This window comes from Sander lucioperca, chromosome 8, assembly GCF_008315115.2.
Source record: "Sander lucioperca isolate FBNREF2018 chromosome 8, SLUC_FBN_1.2, whole genome shotgun sequence".
Lineage (NCBI taxonomy): Eukaryota > Metazoa > Chordata > Actinopteri > Perciformes > Percidae > Sander > Sander lucioperca.
This window is the reverse complement of record NC_050180.1, coordinates 9,688,724-9,708,533: the sequence shown is the minus strand read 5'-3', so window position 1 is coordinate 9,708,533 and position 19,810 is coordinate 9,688,724. Positions and strand designations below refer to the sequence as shown.

Below are 19,810 nucleotides of genomic sequence, written 5' to 3'. Positions count from 1 at the left end.
TGGTTGTGGCGGAAGGCTGTCGAGGTGGAATTCCACGGCACTAGAACTCAAAGAGGAGATTTGCATCAGTATTTTTCCTCTTTTCTATGTTTTCATCAGTGTCATGAATGTCCAACAGAGTTAATTGTTCTTCAATTGTTTTCTCTCTCTGCTATCAGCTTCTTTCATCCACACATTAAAACATTTCTTGTTATCCTCAATTTGTTTTAAAACCTCTGTTTTAACTGTCAAAATTTCTTTGACCAATATGACAGACATCTGGTGAAGTCTGGTCCATATTTTCCAACCATCTCACCCACAATGGGCCCAGATGCTTCGCACGGCTTTGAGCTTTCATTTACTCATAATAACAGAAGCTAGTATACTATTTCCTTACAATGTGATTGTCACCACAAGGCTCGGTTCTTTTTCAGCAAACCTTGTAAAAACCCGGTACAGCCCTGCAGACAAAAACCTTTCAGTAGTCAAGAACTTTTTCTTAAACTATCTTATTTCCTTCTGCAGTCTGTCTCTAAATAGACAGGGACTCCCTTGGAGTATTTTAGTCTATTTGTATTTAGGCCTTCCGCCTAATGTTAGTTAGTTTTCCGATTCTAACTCTCTCGATCAGCCCGACGTCTGTCTCTTCTGTTATTCCCTTGCCATGCTGTATCAGAGAAAATAATCAGATATATGCCCGTTTCTGCAAGAGAATGTCACTTGTAATCATAAATTCAATGCTATTTTGTTTTAACTAGAACCCCAAAAACAAAATCAAAAGAAACAAAAAGGTACCAAATTACTCAATTTCCAAATGTCAGTATTTGTTTCATTTATCCTCTTAAATAATAATGATTTCGCACATTTTCATTACTTAATTTGTTTAGCAATTGTTGCTTGTTTAGAATGTTTGTTCAAAATCTTGAATTCACAATCCAACTGCATTTAATTAATTTTGATCTTACCCGATGCTGCTTGAAATTTCTTCCTGTTCGTTTTAGATCGGAGTGGAAACAGTCAAGAGTTCTCCGTGGTCCTGACCCCCTTCTCTCTGAAATACCTTTTTAAGGTTAGAGGTGTGAGGCAGGCGATTTTTGATCCCTGGATGTACGGTCATCAGCGACCCACGGAGTTCTTTTCTCTGTTTATCTCATCCGATCTTGCCGACAACGCCAAATTGTAGTGGAAGTTTTTCTTGTTAGCAGCAGGAGTGCGTATCAAAAACACCAGATGAAACAAATAAGGACGATTTGAGGATTAAACCAAAGTTTGGTCTTTGAGTATTTATTTACATTTGCAAATGCAGAGAAAACAGTTTCACAAGTACTCATGGCACATCTGAAAGGGTCTTCTGACCCAGCTAGAAAACCATACATCTATATAGTAAAAACTCACTTAAACCACCCCCCTCCAGGATAAGTTTAGCAGCTACGCAGATGAAAAAACACCACAAATAGTCACAATGACTTTACAACCTTTCCCCTCTCATCCTGCTCTCTACGTAGCCTAAACACCTGTTAAAGCAAGAGACAGAAGGAGATACAGTTCAAAATGTTATGGCCCTTTTCCTCCTTATCTGCTAAAGGTAAACAGTAGGAACGCTGAGTTCCAAAAAGAGAAGGATATTCTCAACTAGGCCAGAGTTTATGATGCCAGTTGCTTCTTCTCTTGGAGTCTCTAAGTCTATAACAAAATTAAAGATTATTAGGAAACTCCTGTAAAGTATATAGGAGAATCTTGTAAGATATCAAACTATAATGTTAAAATAAAATTCCCATTACAAGCTTACATACCGTAGTTTCACTCTTCCAATTCTGCATTAATTCCATGAAAGACTACATGTTCATACCATTTCCCCAACATTTCATTGGGGATGTGTTTTTCGAGACCATGAATGTGTAACATGCAAAGTACATACTCTTGGCAGGCTTGATGTTTACATACATACATATTCTTTATTAGGAATAACCCCTTGAGATGTAGCATCTTGTTTTCGAGGGGGTCCATAAAAGCAAAATTATACAGTACATTCACCATTAGACAAAACAACTTGAGGGGACCTCAAGAAAAACATACATCACAAACATATACATACATACATACTGACAGACAAAAGCTCTCCATCACACCAAAACCACCCATATCCTCCCCATTCCAACCATTATATATTAGACAAACAGTGAAAAAAATAAATCAAAATCAAAATAGCAAGCATGGGGAAAACAGTTGCAGCTTGTATGCAAATAATTAAGAAGAGACATCTTAAACTGGTGAAAAGTGGAGATAGATCTAAAAGACCTAGGTAAACCATTCTAATCAGAAGGGGCTTTAAATTTAAAGGCTCTCCTCCCAATTTCTTTGGATATATTTGGTACAGAAAAGAAAAGATGGTCAGTGTCTCGTAGGCTATAGAATGATCAATATAGAATCAAGTGTTGTTTCAGATAGGATGGGTAGTTTGAAAAAATGCATTTATGAAACTGCAACCAGTGAAACTGTTGTCTAACATTTAGTGAAAGAAGATTCAATGACTGATACATTTGACAGTAATGAGTTCTAAATGGACACCTCAGAACAAATCTGCAGAGACTATTATAAATCACATTCAAAGGTTTAAGATTGATTTCAGCAGTGTTCTGATAAACAACATCCGCATAATCAATTATAGGCAATAATAGTTGAGTAATCATTTTTAATCTAATCTGTTTTGTAAAACAATTCATTGAGCAGTATAACATTCTTAAGCTACAGTTTATTTTTTTCACAATGGAATCAATATGAGGTCTAAAGGTAAGTCGGGAGTCGAGCCAAAGGCCCAGATATTTAAACTACTCAACATTCTCTAGAGATGTATCATCCAGGAATTTAACCTCAAGAAAGTTATTTTGCTTATGGAGTGCAGCTCTAGTTGCAAAAAGCATTCTATAAGACTTATTTTTATTCAATAGAAGCAGATTAGAAGAGAACCATGTTTGAATAAGATTGAAATCAAATTGAAGTGAGGTTTGAATCTCAGATATGTCGTGTTTAGATGTATACATAACTGTGTCATCTGCGTATAGATGAATTTGACAGTCTAAGCATATTTGTGGGAGATCATTTATAAAAATGGAAAATAAAAGGGGCCCTAGGGAAGAACCCTGAGGGACACCTGTTTCAATTATTCTAGGCAACATTAAAAGAGAGCAGCATTAAAAGACACGCTTTGACGTCTGTAATGAAGATATGAATTAAACCAGAGAACAGCTGATTTGGAAAGACCAATAGCATATAGTTTATCAAGAAGAATATAATGATTGACCATGTCAAATGCCTTAGTCAATAAAAATTGCACCAGTAGACCTTTTGTTATCTTGTGCAGAAAAAACATCACTGGTAAATATTGTAAAGGCTGTTGTTGTAGAGTGATTAGGTCTAAATCCAGATTGATTTGGAGTCAAGAGGGAGACATAATTAATATATTTAGAGAGTTGCCTAAAAATAAGCTTTTCGCATATCTTAGCTACATTACTGATTATGGAAATTGGCCTGTAGTTGTTGACATCAAGTGAGTCACCTTTGTGTAGTGGTGTTAGTTTCGCAAATTTCCACATTAATGGAATTACGCAGGTGGAAAGTGATAAATTAAATAAGTCACATAGTGGAAATGCTAGGACGTGAGAAGAAAGTTTAATAAACTTAATGTCCTGACCATCAGGACCAGCGCCATTAGAAGATTTTATTTCTGAGATTGCCTGTTGGACATCAGAGGGATAAATTGTTGAAAATGAGAATGAGCTATTGTTCACAGTATTTGTTATGCTAGAATAGGAGAGCTCAGATGATTAAGAACAACAAATAGAGGAAAAATGTTGATTGAGGGCATTGGCCATTGAGATAGGGTCAGTGATAATGTCATTGTTCACTCTAAGTTTGGCAGGAAGACTTTTATTGGTTTTGTTAATTAAAGAGTTAAGTTTCTTACAGAATTGCTTAGGGTTTTTGATGTCATCTAATAAAGAATGCTTATAGTAATTTGATTTTGCATTTCTTGTCTTGATTGTACAGGCATTTCTTAATTTCTTATATTCAGACCAATCAGCAGCGTCCTTTGTTATGTGGTATCTGACCCAGGCTTTATCTCGTTGTTTAAATAAATATATTAAATCACCGTCAATCCAAGGTAAATGACTACTCTTGACCTTAACAGATGTCCAAGGTGCATGTTTGTCTATGACTTTAAGAACCTCTGAGCGAAAGAAGTTCCAGGCGTCTTCAACATAAGGGATCATTTGAAATCTGGACCAATTAATGCTTATTAAATCTTGGATGAAAGCCTCTGTGTTTAGTTTTTTACAGTGCCTTATCCTAATTACTTAAGGTGGCAGACGGGGTAGTCTTATTTTCCAAACACAAAAAACAATTGAGTGATCACTAAAACAATCAGGTAATACACCAGATTGAGAGATTCTATTTGGGTGGGTAACCAAGATCCAGTCCAAAAGAGACTTGGACATATTAACCACCCTAGTCGGATCAGTAATGAGTTGAGTAAGGTTTAGACCATTAAATAAGTTTTTCTCATGAAAAGATGAACGATCCAGCCAATTACGATTGAAATCACCCAGTAAAATCAACTAATTTGCATGGTCTAAAGAATTAATAGTAGCAAGAATACAATTAGTCAGTTCAACAGGGGAATTTTGAGGTCTATAGATGTTACCTATAGTTATCTGCTTGTTTTCATGAAAAACAATATTCACAAATAAACATTCAAAATGTACAGCTCTCTCCTTTGGCATAATAAGTTCAGAAGATAAATGAGAAGAGATATAGGTGGCTACTCCTCCACCACGAGTACCCCTGTCTGCTCTATACAGAGTATAACTATCAAGTTTAACATCTGCATCAGATATATCACTATTCAGACATGGTTCAGAAAGTGTGATAACGCTGGGCTTATTGTAAGAAAGCCAAGCTCTTAGCAAATCAATTTTATGTGTCAAACTCCTAATATTCAAATGAATAACGGATAAACCTTTATCTATACTGATTCTTCAGAAATAAATAGAGAGGGGGGTCAGGGGAGAAAAGGGTGAAGGGGAGGGGAGAGCATGCACAGATATTTACAAACATTTACACACAGACATAAACATATACACACACATACCTCCATGCACACACAAGAACACACAAACTGGTCAAACCAAGGCATAGCCTAGAATTAATAAAACATAAAAATAAAAAAAAGAATGCAGACTCAGACCACAAAATATTAACTGGGAATGCTTTATATATATCCTAATTGTTTCCCTGTGTACAGACCTCATTATGAGACAGCCCATAGGCTATAGAAAAATGAGAAAAGAAAAGTTGATAAATAGCCTAGTAGTAATAGGCCTCAGTAAGAAGCTGCATATAGGCAAATTAAAGAAACCAAGTAATGTTTATCAGCCACTGGATTCATTTTAAGCCAGCCCTATAGGCTAAAGAGAATAAGAGAAAAAGAAAAAAATCTCAATATTCTGGTCTAGGAAGAAATTATAAATCATTTCCATATCATGTAAACCTTCAAGATGTATACAAATAAGTCCCGATTATGCTACTGCAAGCAAACAAACATCATCAACAACAACCAATCAATAGACTACCTTAAACAAGACTGGAGCAGTCCGTCATTCAGGTAAAGGCTGTAATTCCTGAAGAAACTTTTCAGTTTCCCCTGGGGTCTTGCAGAGCACCGATTTACCATCAGAGGTGATCTTGAGTGTGGCAGGATAGTGCAAAGAACATTTGATATCCAGTTCACAGAGTTTCTTTTTTATATCATCAAACTCCCGATGCTTTTGGAGAAGACTGGTACTGTAATCCGGGAAGATATGGACACGTTTGTCGTACTTGAGTTCTTCTTTTTCACTGGCAAGTCGTAGGATTTTAAACTTATCCTGAAGACTGAGGAGTTTCACCAGGATAGGCCTTTGCTAGTCTAGCAAAAGTCTTCTGGTTCTGTGACTGTTGCATAGGGTAGCCATGCCATTAAAAACTGAAATCAGACTAAAGTGTGGACCATTTTATTCTACAACAAGTCAAAAGCAGGCCGTAATAAACACTGGGAAGCTATGTCGTGAAATTGAAAACCTGAAATGAGAAATGAAAACACTGTAGAGTACAGAAATGGTTAAATTCAGAATAGAAATTGAAAGTGAAAAAAGATGAAACAGCCATAATGGAAACGATCAAAAGAATTATCAAAATAACCAAAAGGTGAGCGCCCGGATAGCTCAGTTGGTAGAGCGGGCGACCATATATAAAGGTTTACTCCTCGACGCAGCGGGCCTGGGTTCGACCCTCTCCCCTTTCATTTATTCCGCTGTCCTGTCAATAAAGGCCTACAAATCCCTCCCAAAAAACACAAATTAAGCATCTTTAGAAACCTGGACACTGATGAAAATATTATATTTCTCTCTTTAGCATCACTAAAGCATTCACTCCTGCTGTTTTTTGTCATCCATCTTTAAATCCCCGTTATTTCTGCCCACTGTCTCCATCCATTTTCCACATTACCCTCTGCTATTCTTGGGGTCTTCTTGAATTTATTTTGACAAACCAAAATGTTTGCGTCAGTTTAACCAACTTCTAACTTAAAAATGTAATCTTTAACCACCTATATTCTCTTTCTCACTGAACTATTGCTATGTGCTTCTTATTTTTCCTGCTTCTCTAACTTCATCCTCTCCTCTATATTTGTGTCAACTGCAGGTGTTGGGAGTTAAGTGCTGGTAACATTAAGTGGATCTACCAGATTCCCATCCTGACAGCCATTGGGGTAAGAGCATGAGTGGGAAATGCAGTTCGCTACTGCTAAGTGAGCTTGAGAAGTTGCTAAGAAATGTGCAACTTTTACTGAGACTGAAGTAAGAATGAACTCCCTTTGAACAGGGACAGTCATCCCAAATAGTGTATGAGTTAGGATATAAATCCAAATAAAAGTCCTCTAAGCTTTTGACATCACACTAGGTATAAACCTTCCTCATGCAAAATCACTTCCTTCACTGTACATTTTTTTTGCACTAACGTTACAGATACAAAACCACCATAAACTTTGATTAGTCTACCGCAAGCATTTCAAATACCAGCCAACACAATCATCACTGCAGCTCTCATACAGTAGCTCATATTTGCAGGTGTCATGCAGAAGGCCATACACACTATCACATACATTCTCACACAATATCTATACTCTCACACATGCAATGTACAGTATATCAGTAGTGACTTTCAACAAAACTAACACATGTATGTACTAATACATGCACTGTATATCTAAATAAGCCATTGAGAAGCGAATGGGTGAATTAGTTTCTGGCACGTTTTCTAGGTTAAAAATAAACCAATGTCCAGTGCGCTGTATTACTTTGGATTGGGCGATCCACATGCTCACTGTACTGTTCCACTTACGAGTCAGAGACAAGAGTAAAGTTCTTGCATTAACCCGTTTATTAAGGCACTCAAAGCAGTGCCGAGAAAACGTCAAGATGTGTCCCAATGTCTTACAGAAAACAGCGCTCTCACTCAACAGCCCCAGTAACAACAACAACAACAACAACAACAACAACAACGACCACAGAGATAAGGTCATCAGCGGGGAAGACCTACATCTAGAAATATGCTCTTTATGTCTGTGTATTCAGATTTGACTGAGTTATGATTCTGAGAAGGAGCGAGAGTGTTGACGCAAATTGCAGCTATCAAGCACTAATGGTAATACGTTAATCACATCCATTAACTGTGTGTCACAGCAAAAGTTGCAGCTCCAACTGCTGGGCGGCCAATTTAGCGGGCCAATGTACAATAACTAACTTCCTGTTTTAGTTACACTTGCACGTACCCACGTGACCTTTTTACCTCGTTCAGAATCTTTGCCTCAGGCCTCTCTTTCCCTCCTTTCAACTCTCCGGCACCGACGAGTATCTGTTCTGTCTGACGGAGGAATGAAAAACCAGTCGGGTTTGGTTTTCTCTTGGGCCCACCACGGTTTGGTGACTAAACTACTTGATTAAGTAGTAATGAAAGTAGTGAATATTTTGTGGTCATGGTTAAAAAAGCCAGCATAAGCCATTGGCTAAGAACAGACTTGAAGTCCAGTGTTTAGTATGAAAGTCAGGTATGCTACATGCCCGTGCACCACACAGACCTGCACATTCCTAGGGAGATCTGGCGGTAAAAACACAACCAACATGTCTTGCAATACAAATGGCCCTGTCAAGTACTCATTCCACCTATTCTGTACATGTGACATTGCCCGCTGTACAGATTGTCTTGTTTTTTGGACGAAGGCAGAATTTGAGATGCAATGCTTTCTTCAAAGGTGGTTAAGGTAACAACTTCTACCTTTTCTAATAGCCACTGCACGTGCTCATGGAAATATTGTATTAACTAGAAGCTAGGTGGTGTTTACATCCATGTACAGTATCTCACAAAAGTGAGTACACCCCTCACATTTTAGTAAATATGTCATTATATCTTTTAATGGGATAACACTGAAGAAATTACACTTTGCTACAATGTAAAGTATTAAGTGTACAGCTTGTATAACTTGTGTAAATGTGCTGTCCCCTCAAAATAACTCAGCACACAGCCATTAATGTCTAAACCGCTGGCAACAAAAGTGAGTACACCCCTATGTTAAATTCCCATAGAGGCAGGCAGATTTTTATTTTTAAAGGCCAGTTATTTCATGGATCCAGGATACTATGCATCCTGATAAAGTTCCCTTGGCCTTTGGAATTTAAATAGCCCCACATCATCACATACCCTTCACCATACCTAGAGATTGGCATGGTTTTATGTCGGTTAGCCTAATAGCTGGTTTGATTTGCACTGAGAGATGATTTTATGGAAAGTATCCCACTACCCCCCTATATCCAGACTCATATAGTATATGTAGTGAAGACTATGAAGCAATTTAATAAAAAGGTATTAAATGTGTTTTTTGGCGAAACATAGAACAAAAGCATAGAAGATCTTCACAATCGCTACAATTTTAAGGTGGACACCCAAATTCAGTATCCGAACAAATATGAAATATGGTCACAATTTCCACTTCTGTTCCTGAGTTAGGGCATTGAACAATGAAATTCAATGGTGAAGTTGACCTTTTGGATGCAAAATGCCATCATTTTATCCCAGGGGTCATCAACTACATTTTTCCAAGGGCCAGAATTTTTCTAAGCAGACACTCCGGGGGCCGGACTTCCTAATACGCCTATTTTTGTTCGAAATGCTATATATATATATATATATATATATATATATATATATATATATTGTTTTGTTATAAATAAGCTGTTAAAAGTTAGAAGTTAATTTGCCTCAAGTCTTAATGAGTTCTCTATTTATGTTACTGTCACTTTAAGACTCTCAGCTGGTAACCGCTATGTCGCGTGAGCAGTAGTTAGGAAGTAAACGAACGCTACAAACAAACGGTTCAGTGATTTATGGTTATAAGTGTAGCAAGCCAACTACAGTTACATTTGCCTACATTTATGCCTAGAGTAGCATCGTTGGTATGTATTCATTCACTGTTTTTAAATAATTACATAGGTTCATAGATCATTAGTTTGATGTCAGTGTTATTTTGTGTTAAGTTTATATTAGAAATGTCCGTGATCGCTGGCGTTGGTGCTGTGACTAACGTTGCATGGTTGCTAGGCAACTATAAGTCACAGGACGGGCTACACTCGTATGAATGAACGTAATATTGTTTACATGTCAAAAATGTCTTTGTACAGCATAATCACTATCAGTTTAATAGTTATGAATTATATTGTGTAACGGTAGAAAGGAAATATATGAATTGATGAAATTACATTCTGAACATAGGCTAGATTGTATGTTAAAAGCTAGCATAGAATTGATTAGTTTGTTTTTGTATGTTACAGTTTCACACTTTCCTTGCAACGTCAATAAACCTGTGGACGTGGGAACGACTGTCTTCAGAGTCTTGATGTTAGGAGAAAGTTTAGCTGGCTGTCAGTGTATAGAGCAATACCGAAGACGGCACAGTGAAACAACGGCTCTCAAGCAGGCAAGATAACGCAGTGTAAGCTGGTGGCTAACCGCTACGTCGTCACACGCAGTTAGTGGACGACCAGCCAAGCAGTGTCTGCTCAGAGATACACTACTGGAGTGTGCCATGGAGCCAGAAGCGTCAGAGAAGTGTCTGCATAACAGAGGTACAAAAGCAGAACAATCCATGGATCCAGTAGCATCCTCATTAAAAACACGCTCTCGTGCTTCGTCAGTAATATCCAGTGTATCATCGTGTGGGTCAGCTGCAGTGAAAGCAAGAGCCAGAGCCGAAGCAGCAAAAGCACGTCTTTTTTACGCCAAAGAGGAAGTGAATTTAAGGCTGGAAAAGGCTAGGTTGGAAGCATCTATGGAAATGCTTAAGCATAGAAAAGAGGCAGTTGCAGCCATTGCTGAAGCAGAATCACTTGAGGCTGCAGTTGATATGAATGGTGAAAAACGCAGTTGTGAACTGAACATAGACTCTGTTCCTTTGGAGCTCTCACAACGCACAGAACAATTTGTTACTTCTCACTTCGTAGAAAGAACATCAGAACTGCAGTTATGTGATGACAGCAACATCATGGCAAAGTTAGCGCCAAGCCCTAGCTACAACATCCCACCTCCATGTCTAAAACCTGAAGCCAGACCTTTTCTTCCTCATCAAAATAATACTGCTCCACTTCATCTTACCTTACAGCAGGCCTATATCTATGCTGATCAGGATGTTCATGAGCCACTCACCAGGCATGTTGAAGGTGTGCATGTGCCACACATCGGGTTCAACGACGAGCATACTACTCCTGTGTACCACTTCAGACCTCACAGTTACAATGGCCATCCTTCTCCCTGTTCTCGTCCTGTGTCACCAAACCCCAGTAATGGCAGCTCACACATAAATGACTTTGTAAGATATCTAGCACGCCGTGAGCTTGTGGCTACAGGCTTACTCCAATTCAATGACAAACCTCAAAATTACAGAGCATGGAAACGTTCCTTTCAGAATGCAAACAGTGGTTTAAACCTGACACCGAGTGAGGAGATGGATCTTCTGCTAAAATGGCTTGGCAAGGAGTCAGCAGACCATGTTGAGCAGATAAGAGCAATACACATCCACCGTCCAGAAGCGGGACTGACTATGGTGTGGGACAGGCTTGAACAAACATATGGCTCAGCTGAAGCGATAGAAAATGCTCTGTTCAAACGCATTGACAGTTTTCCAAGAATAACAAGCAGAGATGGGCCTAAGCTAATGAAGCTGAGCGACCTACTAATGGAACTGCAGGCAGCCAAAGCTGAAGGAGACTTGCCCGGCCTCTCTTTCCTAGACACGGCAAGAGGAGGCAACCCAATAGTACAGAAACTCCCGTTCCGTCTGCAAGAGAAGTGGGCATCGGTAGGTGCATCCTTTAAACGGCAGAACCGGGTGCCATATCCTCCATTTGCCTACTTTGTAGACTTTGTCAGCCAGCAGTCTGGCATCATGAATGATCCAAGCTTCAGCTTCATCGCCCATGCAGACACGGCTTCTAGGACCGAGAAGACAGCTTGGAAGCCAAACAGACAGCGTGAAGTCTCTGTCCACAAAACAGAGGTTTCTCCCAGGGTAACATCTGACACTGGTGAGCCCCCTACAAGGTTGGACGACAGCGATAAACTATGCCTACTGCATAAAAAGCCACACCCCCTGCGTAAATGTCGTGCATTCAGAGAAAAACCCATTGAAGAGCGCAAAACACTGCTAAAAGAGAACAATGTGTGCTTTAAGTGCTGCTCTTCCACATCTCACATAGCAAAGAACTGCAAAATCAAAATTCAGTGTTCTGAATGTAAGAGCGAAAGACACAACACAGCACTCCACCCTGGACCCGCACCCTGGATGCAAGAGGTGGACCCTGCTCCTGAGCACGGCGGGGAGGAGCAGGAAAGTTCCCGGTCTCACTCCCAGTCTCATGTGACTAACAACTGCACAAAAGTCTGTGGTGGGCAGCTAACAGACCGTTCTTGCTCCAAAATATGCCTCGTAAAAGTGTATCCAGCTGGCCAAAGAGAAAAGGCAGTGAAACTGTATGCGATCCTCGACGAGCAGAGCAATAGGTCACTGGCTCATTCACAGTTCTTTGAAGTGTTCAGTGACCAAAGTCCAAGCGCTCCTTACACACTAAGAACATGCGCTGGAGTAAAGGAATCATCAGGAAGAAGAGCCAGTGGCTATGAAGTGGAATCTCTGGATGGAACTGTTTGCATCTCGCTACCAAGTTTCATAGAATGTAACGACATCCCAAATAACAGAGACGAAATTCCAACACCTGAAGTGGCTCTTCATCATGCTCATCGACGGTCAGTGGCACACCTCATCCCAGACATTGACCCACAAGTCCCCATTATGCTTATGGGACATTATCAGAGTGCATAAAGTCCGCAAACAGGTGAACGCCACTCACAACCTGCCCTACGCACAGAAGTTGGACCTGGGGTGGGTCATTGTTGGTAACGTGTGTCTAGGTAACGTCCACAAACCTCTGACAATCAACGCCTTCCACACAAACACCACAGAGCTGAAACGCCCCACTCTCTTTGAGCCATGCCCTAATGTGTTCCATGTTAAAGAGAAGTTCAGCAACATCCAGGTCACCAGTCACCCCCCCAGATATCCTGTTGATCAACCTACATGTGAAGCCGACCACCTGGGATGCACTGTGTTCAGGCGGACCAAGGACGACGACCAGGTGGCTCCTTCCATTCAAGATGCCACATTCATGAAGATAATGGATGAAGGGCTACGAAAAGACTCAAGCAACAGTTGGGTGGCACCGTTACCTTTCAAGATTCCACGCCAGCGTCTCCTTGACAACAGGCCACAAGCGCTGAAGCGTTTAATGTCTCTCAAGTGTAACTTTGACAAGAAGCCTGAAATGAGAGAGCACTTTATCAGCTTCATGGACAAAATGTTTAAGAATGGCCATGCTGAGTTAGCCCCTCCTCTCAGTGAGGAAGAAGAACGATGGTACCTACCGACATTCGGAGTGTATCATCCAAAGAAACCAAAGAAAATCCGTGTGGTGTTTGATTCCAGTGCCCAATACAACGGCGTGTCTCTTAATGATGTGCTGTTAACTGGACCTGACCTGAACAACACACTACTTGGAGTTCTGATCCGCTTCAGAAGAGAAGCCATTGCCTTTACAGCAGACATAGAACAGATGTTCTACTGTTTCCTGGTAAGAGAAGAAGACAGGAACTTTCTACGCTTTCTGTGGTTCCAAGACAACAACCTCTCCAAAGCAGTTGTAGATTACCGCATGAGGGTCCATGTCTTCGATAACAGCCCATCACCTGCAGTGGCTATTCATGGCCTGCACCAGTCTGTCCAAGTCAGCGAGTTCCACATCGACCCAGACGTAAGGCACTTTGTGATGCGCGACTTCTATGTAGATGATGGCCTGAAGTCCTTGCCTACAGCTGAAGCTGCTATAGATCTGTTAAAAAAGACAAAGGATGTTCTCTCAAGGTCGAATCTGAGACTGTACAAGATCGCAGCAAATAGCAAAGAGGTCATGGACGCATTTCCATCCAGCGATCATGCAAGCGACCTCAAAGACCTGGATCTTGATGCAGACATGCCACCAATGCAACGCAGCCTTGGACTTAATTGGAACCTCCACACAGACTGTTTCCTCTTCGATGTCTTCAATGAGATGAAGCCTTACACCCGGCGTGGTGTCTTGTCAATGATCAATAGCCTCTATGACCCGCTTGGATTTGTTGCGCCAGTCACAATCCAAGGCAAGGCTATCCTGCGAGAGCTTACTGCTGAGAATGGTGACTGGGACGCTCCATTGCCTCAAGAAATGGAGGCTGCCTGGACTTCATGGAGAACCTCCTTGTCCGAGCTGTCTGAGCTTTCCATCCCCAGACGCTACACAGCAGCTTCACCGTCAGCAGCCAGCAGAAGAGAATTGTGTGTCTTTTGCGACGCATCAGTGAAAGCCATCGCTGCTGTGTCCTACTTAAAAGTCACAGACACTGGTGGGAACATCCAGGTTGGATTTGTAATGGGGAAAGCCAAGCTGGCACCTTGCCCTGAGCAAACAGTGCCAAGACTGGAACTCTGCGCAGCAGTGCTTGCTGTCGAGTTAGCAGACCTGATCTCAGCAGAACTAGATCTTCAACTCAATGCCGTAACCTACTACTCAGACAGCAAAGTGGTCCTGGGCTATATCTGCAACGAGACCAGGCGCTTTTATGTTTATGTCAGCAACCGAGTGTTACGCATCCGAAGATCATCTCGTCCAGACCAGTGGCGCTATGTACCAACAGATCAGAACCCTGCAGATCATGCAACACGCTCTGTCCCTGCTGCCCACCTAAAAAATACCAACTGGCTGAGTGGACCCAAGCTCCTGTCCAGACCAGAGCCCAGCACCTCTGAAGGCGCTTACAACCTCATTGATCCAAGCTCAGATCCAGACACACATGAAGTGTCCACCTTCAGCACTACAGCCTCACACAAGCAGCTTGGTTCTCAACGCTTTGCCAGGTTTTCGACTTGGAAGTCCCTGTGTTGTGCACTGACTCGCCTTGTCCACATAGCTTGTCATTGTAAGACAACCCAGAGAGAAAATGGCGCCTGTAAGAGCTGGCATTACTGCAAAGGAGAACTTTCTGTTGAAGAATCCAGTCAAGCTTCAGCCATAATCATCCAAGCTGTACAACAGGAAGTCTATGGCCAAGATATCAAATGTATCCAAAAACAAGAGAGGATACCAAAAATCAGTCCTTTGAAAAATCTGGATCCCTTCATTGACACTCATGGCCTTCTAAGAGTCGGAGGTCGTCTTCACCACTCAAGCCTTGATCAGAGTGAAAAGACTCCATTGATTATCCCTGGCCAGCATCACATTACAGTTTTGCTCATCAGACACCACCACGAGCAGATCCACCACCAAGGCCGTCACTTTACAGAAGGGTCTGTCCGTTCAGCTGGCTTCTAGATCGTTGGTGGGAAGAAAAGAGTGAGCAGCATTATCCACCAATGTGTAACCTGCAGGAGGCTCAGAGCTCCACTCAGCATCCAGAAAATGGCTAGTCTGCCACCTGATCGTCTGTCAACAGACCCTCCATTCACAAATGTCGGTCTAGACGTGTTTGGCCCTTGGCATGTCTCCTCACGTAGGACCAGAGGTGGATTTGCACAAAGTAAACGGTGGGCGGTGATCTTTACGTGCATGAGCATAAGAGCCGTGCACATTGAAGTCATAGAATCCCTCGACACATCCAGCTTCATCAATGCGCTACGGCGTTTCCTTGCTGTGCGCGGGCCGGTCAAACACATCCGTTCAGACCGTGGCACGAACTTCGTCGGCGCCTGTAAAGACTTAAAGATACCTTCAAACATCGAGAGCACTGCTGTGAAGACTTACCTGTCAGACCAAGGCTGCACTTGGATCTTTAATCCTCCACATGCATCCCACTGTGGTGGCGCTTGGGAAAGAATGATCGGACTTGCCAGGAGAATTCTGGACTCAATGTTTCTACAGCTGAAAAACAAACTTACACATGAAGTGCTGGTGACTTTCATGGCAGAAGTGGCAGCAATCATCAACGCCAGGCCTCTTGTTCCTGTAACCACAGACCCTGATGACTTGTTCATACTCACACCAGCTGCTCTTCTCACACAAAAGGTGAACATTGTTCCTGCTCCTGCTGGCGAGTTTGGAGTTACGAACCTCTACAAGTCCCAGTGGCGACAGGTCCAACACCTGTCCAACACCTTTTGGGACCGCTGGAGGAAGCAATTCCTCCCAACACTGCAGGCCCGCAAAAAGTGGCAGGCCACCCATCCAAACATCCAGCCAGGATGTGTTGTTCTCCTCAGGAACAGCCAAGTACCAAGAAATGAATGGCCTCTTGGACTGATAACTCAGACTTTCCCTAGCAAAGATGGGAAAGTGCGACAGGTTGAGGTGAAGGTTATTAAACCAGAAGGGACTGTTCTCTTTCTTAGGCCAGTCACTGAAATAGTGCTTCTCCTACCTCCAGATGTTTAAGTAAATGGACTGTGCTTAGATTGTTGGGTGACGTGTATTCATGTCAGGTGGGGAGTGTTTTGTTATAAATAAGATGTTAAAAGTTAGAAGTTAATTTGCCTCAAGTCTTAATGAGTTCTCTATTTATGTTACTGTCACTTTAAGACTCTCAGCTAGTAACCGCTATGTCGCGTGAGCGGTAGTTAGGAAGTAAACGAACGCTACAAACAAACGGTTCAGTGATTTATGGTTATAAGTGTAGCAAGCCAACTACAGTTACATTCGCCTACATTTATGGCTAGAGTAGCATCGTTGGTATGTATTCATTCACTGTTTTTAAATAATTACATAGATTCATAGATCATTAGTTTGATGTCAGTGTTATTTTGTGTTAAGTTTATATTAGAAATGTCCGTGATCGCTGGCGTTGGTGCTGTGACTAATGTTGCATGGTTGCTAGGCAACTATAAGTAATTGATGAAATTACATTCTGAACATAGGCTAGATTGTATGTTAAAAGCTAGCATAGAATTGATTAGTCTGTTTTTGTATGTTACAGTTTCACATTTTCCTTGCAACGTCAATAAATCTGTGGACGTGGGAATGACTGTCTTCAGAGTCTTGATGTTAGGAGAGAGTTTAGCTGGCTGTCAGTGTATAGAGCAATACCGAAGACGGCACATATATATATATATTTTATATATATATATATATATATATATATATATATATATATATATATATATTTTTTTTTTACATGTATTAGTGTGAGCAAACTCCTAAAAAACATGGAAACTCCATACTGATAACTAGCTCTTTAAAAGATCTCAGACTATGAGGCAGTTCACTGAGGAGTGATGGTTAAAGTCTGTGATTAGGAAACATGGTTGTAGTATGCAGCGTCCTGATTGGTGGAAAATGCTTGCAGAAAGAAACGGCTGTTGTCAGGTAAGAATGTCACTGTCAAACAGGCTGAAGCGAAAAGTTGATGTGGAAAAGCCCAGCTTTAATGATGAATGGACAGATAAGCAGGCTATGCATTCGTCACCTATGCCCATTTGCAATGAAACAATGTTGTTGCAAAATAATACACCCAGCATCATCATCAAGAATGAAGAACATAATGGTCACATCATTCACGTGCATATTAAGTAGCCACATGTATATGTTTTGGTCTTAATACATCCATAGATTGACTGCTCCAGCGGAGAGGATGGTTCGTTCAGCCAGCAGTTAAATTTATAAGAATTTGTCCAAATTTCAAGATTCCCAGCAAACTAAGATAAACAGTTAGACTACAAACCGACAGCTTTTGTTTTAGCTTGTTTGTAAAAATTCTCTATTTGCAGAGTAGAGCTGTGTTCATGTAAAACAGCGCGGTGAACTGAGCAGACAGAGCAGATTGAAATATCGCTTTCTACATTTTTATGCCTGTCTTTACAGGTGAGTGCATTGATAAGTATGGACTTTTTACTCACAAAGGTTTTATTGTAGCCTACTTACAGTAACAAGACTAGCGTGAGTGCATCTGCCCCAGCAGCCATTGGTAATCCTCTTTGTATCGTTCCCAGTCAGGTACTGCGTGTTTTAACGCACACACATCTCGGCTCAGCTGTGTGTGTGGAGCACAGGCATTGCTGTACAGGATCAGCATGTGAATAGAGATGCAAATACAGGGGCTGCGTTGGTGCTCTACCTGTGTAATGTTACCTGCTGTAAATGCTTGTAATGCTAAATAACAGAACGCATTTTTTCCTCTTTACATTTTCTGAATTCGTGATTATTCTGCGGGCCAGACTAAAAGCTTTGGCGGGCCGGATCTGTCCCGCGGGCCGCCAGTTGACGATCACTGTTTTATCCTATTAGACATGGTGTCAAATGTTGTCATAATTAGTGTAGGAATACCAATCAGTTCATCCTTGAGTCCAAGTGGACGGTTGTTCCAAATTTAAAAACATTCTTTCCAGGGGGTCCTGAGATATCCTGTTCACGAGAACGGGATGGACGGACAATCCGAAAACATAATGCCTCCAGCCACGGCTATCACTGGCGTAGAGGCATAAAACTATTCTTCAACTCTGAAAATAGCTACAAAGAGAACTAGAAAAAGAGACCATATGTGTATGTGTTGTATCTGTTAGTATGAACTAAATAATCTACGCCTACAGGGTGCAGACCATGGTGTAGCCAACTAAAGCCAAAAACATCTGAGCACAATTAACCCTAAGGAAGAAAGTAACCTCAGAGTTGGTTGATCATGCAAGTTTTTAATGATCTCTTTTGTCCTCAAAAAGGAAGGAGCAACACAGAGAATAAGTGATGAGATACTTGGACAAAGAAAAAGAGAAGCAGGGGAGACACATCATTAAAAACAGACTGTCCTGTCTGCCCGTTCCTGAATAAATTAATGACCAAACTAAACGAAAAATGATACATTTGTTGAAAGACATTTGTTGTTCTACGCTGAGTCGTCTGTGCCTTTCTGCTGATTGAGTTAAGTTGCTACGAAGCTGTGATTTAAAAAATCTCCTGCAGATTCTGATGATACAGCATTGCTTTCGCACACCTGTCGACCTGCAGACATGAGAGCACATGCTATGTTGTAGATTCAATTAAACAATCCTTGTGCACTAATGCAGTGAATATATATAGCTTTTAATGGAGTTTTGTCAATACCAGTATCAGAAATGCCTCTGATACTGCCTTAAATGCTGGAATCTGTAAGTAAGTGAGTCTATGCACCAATCCGATATTACGTCATTTTGTCCCCCCAAAGAAATGCTTTAAATTAGTTTATGTTCTTTTTCCGTTATGACTGACTGTCAAACTACAGTAGATAATAAAAGGAAGTTCTATGGCATTCAATCTCTGTACTGTATGTATTTGTTTTAGGGCTGTCAATCGATTAAAAAATGTAATCTAATTAATTACATACTCTGTGATTAATTAATTGAAATTAATCGCATACATAATTAACGGTGCCTGAACCGATACTTTTTAAGAAAGTAAAAAAAGAAAAGAAAAAAAAAGGGTACTAAACAACAGTCGGTGACATTAAAGAACGGCTTGTTTATTGCTAAGGCCATATGGTCAAAATTAAATGATTTAATAATAATGTATAACAATAACAATAACTTATTTCACTAGTAAATTGCTGTTGAACGACAAAAACAACCACCAGATGGGAAAAGGACATTTACAATAACTTCAAATGCACCACGAGGCTGTAGTTTACCAGTTTCATTGAACGTCTGTGTTGTTTTTCCGACGGCAGCTGCAGATTGTTACATACCGGTGTTGAATCCTCTACAGTTAAACACAGTCAAACTTTACACCATTTAGCGTTAGCTGTCAGCATTTTAACCGTTTTGTGTTGCCTGTATCGTCTGTTTCAGAGGATGGATCCTACTGAACTTTGGGTTGGTTGGTATGAAATTTGGTTTAGACATTAATTTCTCATATATAGCTCAGTCTTCGTAAACCTTAAGATGTTCTGTCATTGAATCTATACTTCTAATTATTATTTATATTTCAAAAAGTTTGAATTTTTGTTGGTAGAAAATGGCATTTGATTTTAGCAATTTAAAGCCCAAAATACCTGACTTGAAAGGATACTTTGCTGATTTCAATCCAGCTCTATTATTAACTTTTAGCTAAAACATTTACCAAAAAGCACATTTTAGGGAAAACAGGCTGTAGTAGTTGCAAAGCTTGTTTATACAAAGTATACTTTGCCGATTTCCATCCAGCTCTGT

At 40.7% G+C, this 19,810-nt stretch overlaps 1 protein-coding gene across 1 annotated transcript in view; it reads left to right on the top strand.

Moving 5' to 3' along the window:
• pth2ra (parathyroid hormone 2 receptor a) overlaps positions 1 to 19,810 on the top strand; it is an 87,546-nt gene that overhangs the window by 35,215 nt on the left and 32,521 nt on the right. The window contains exon 9 of the mRNA XM_036004496.1: positions 6,718 to 6,784. Within this exon, the coding sequence (XP_035860389.1) occupies positions 6,718 to 6,784 (67 nt within the window). The remainder of the gene's footprint in view (positions 1 to 6,717; positions 6,785 to 19,810) is intronic.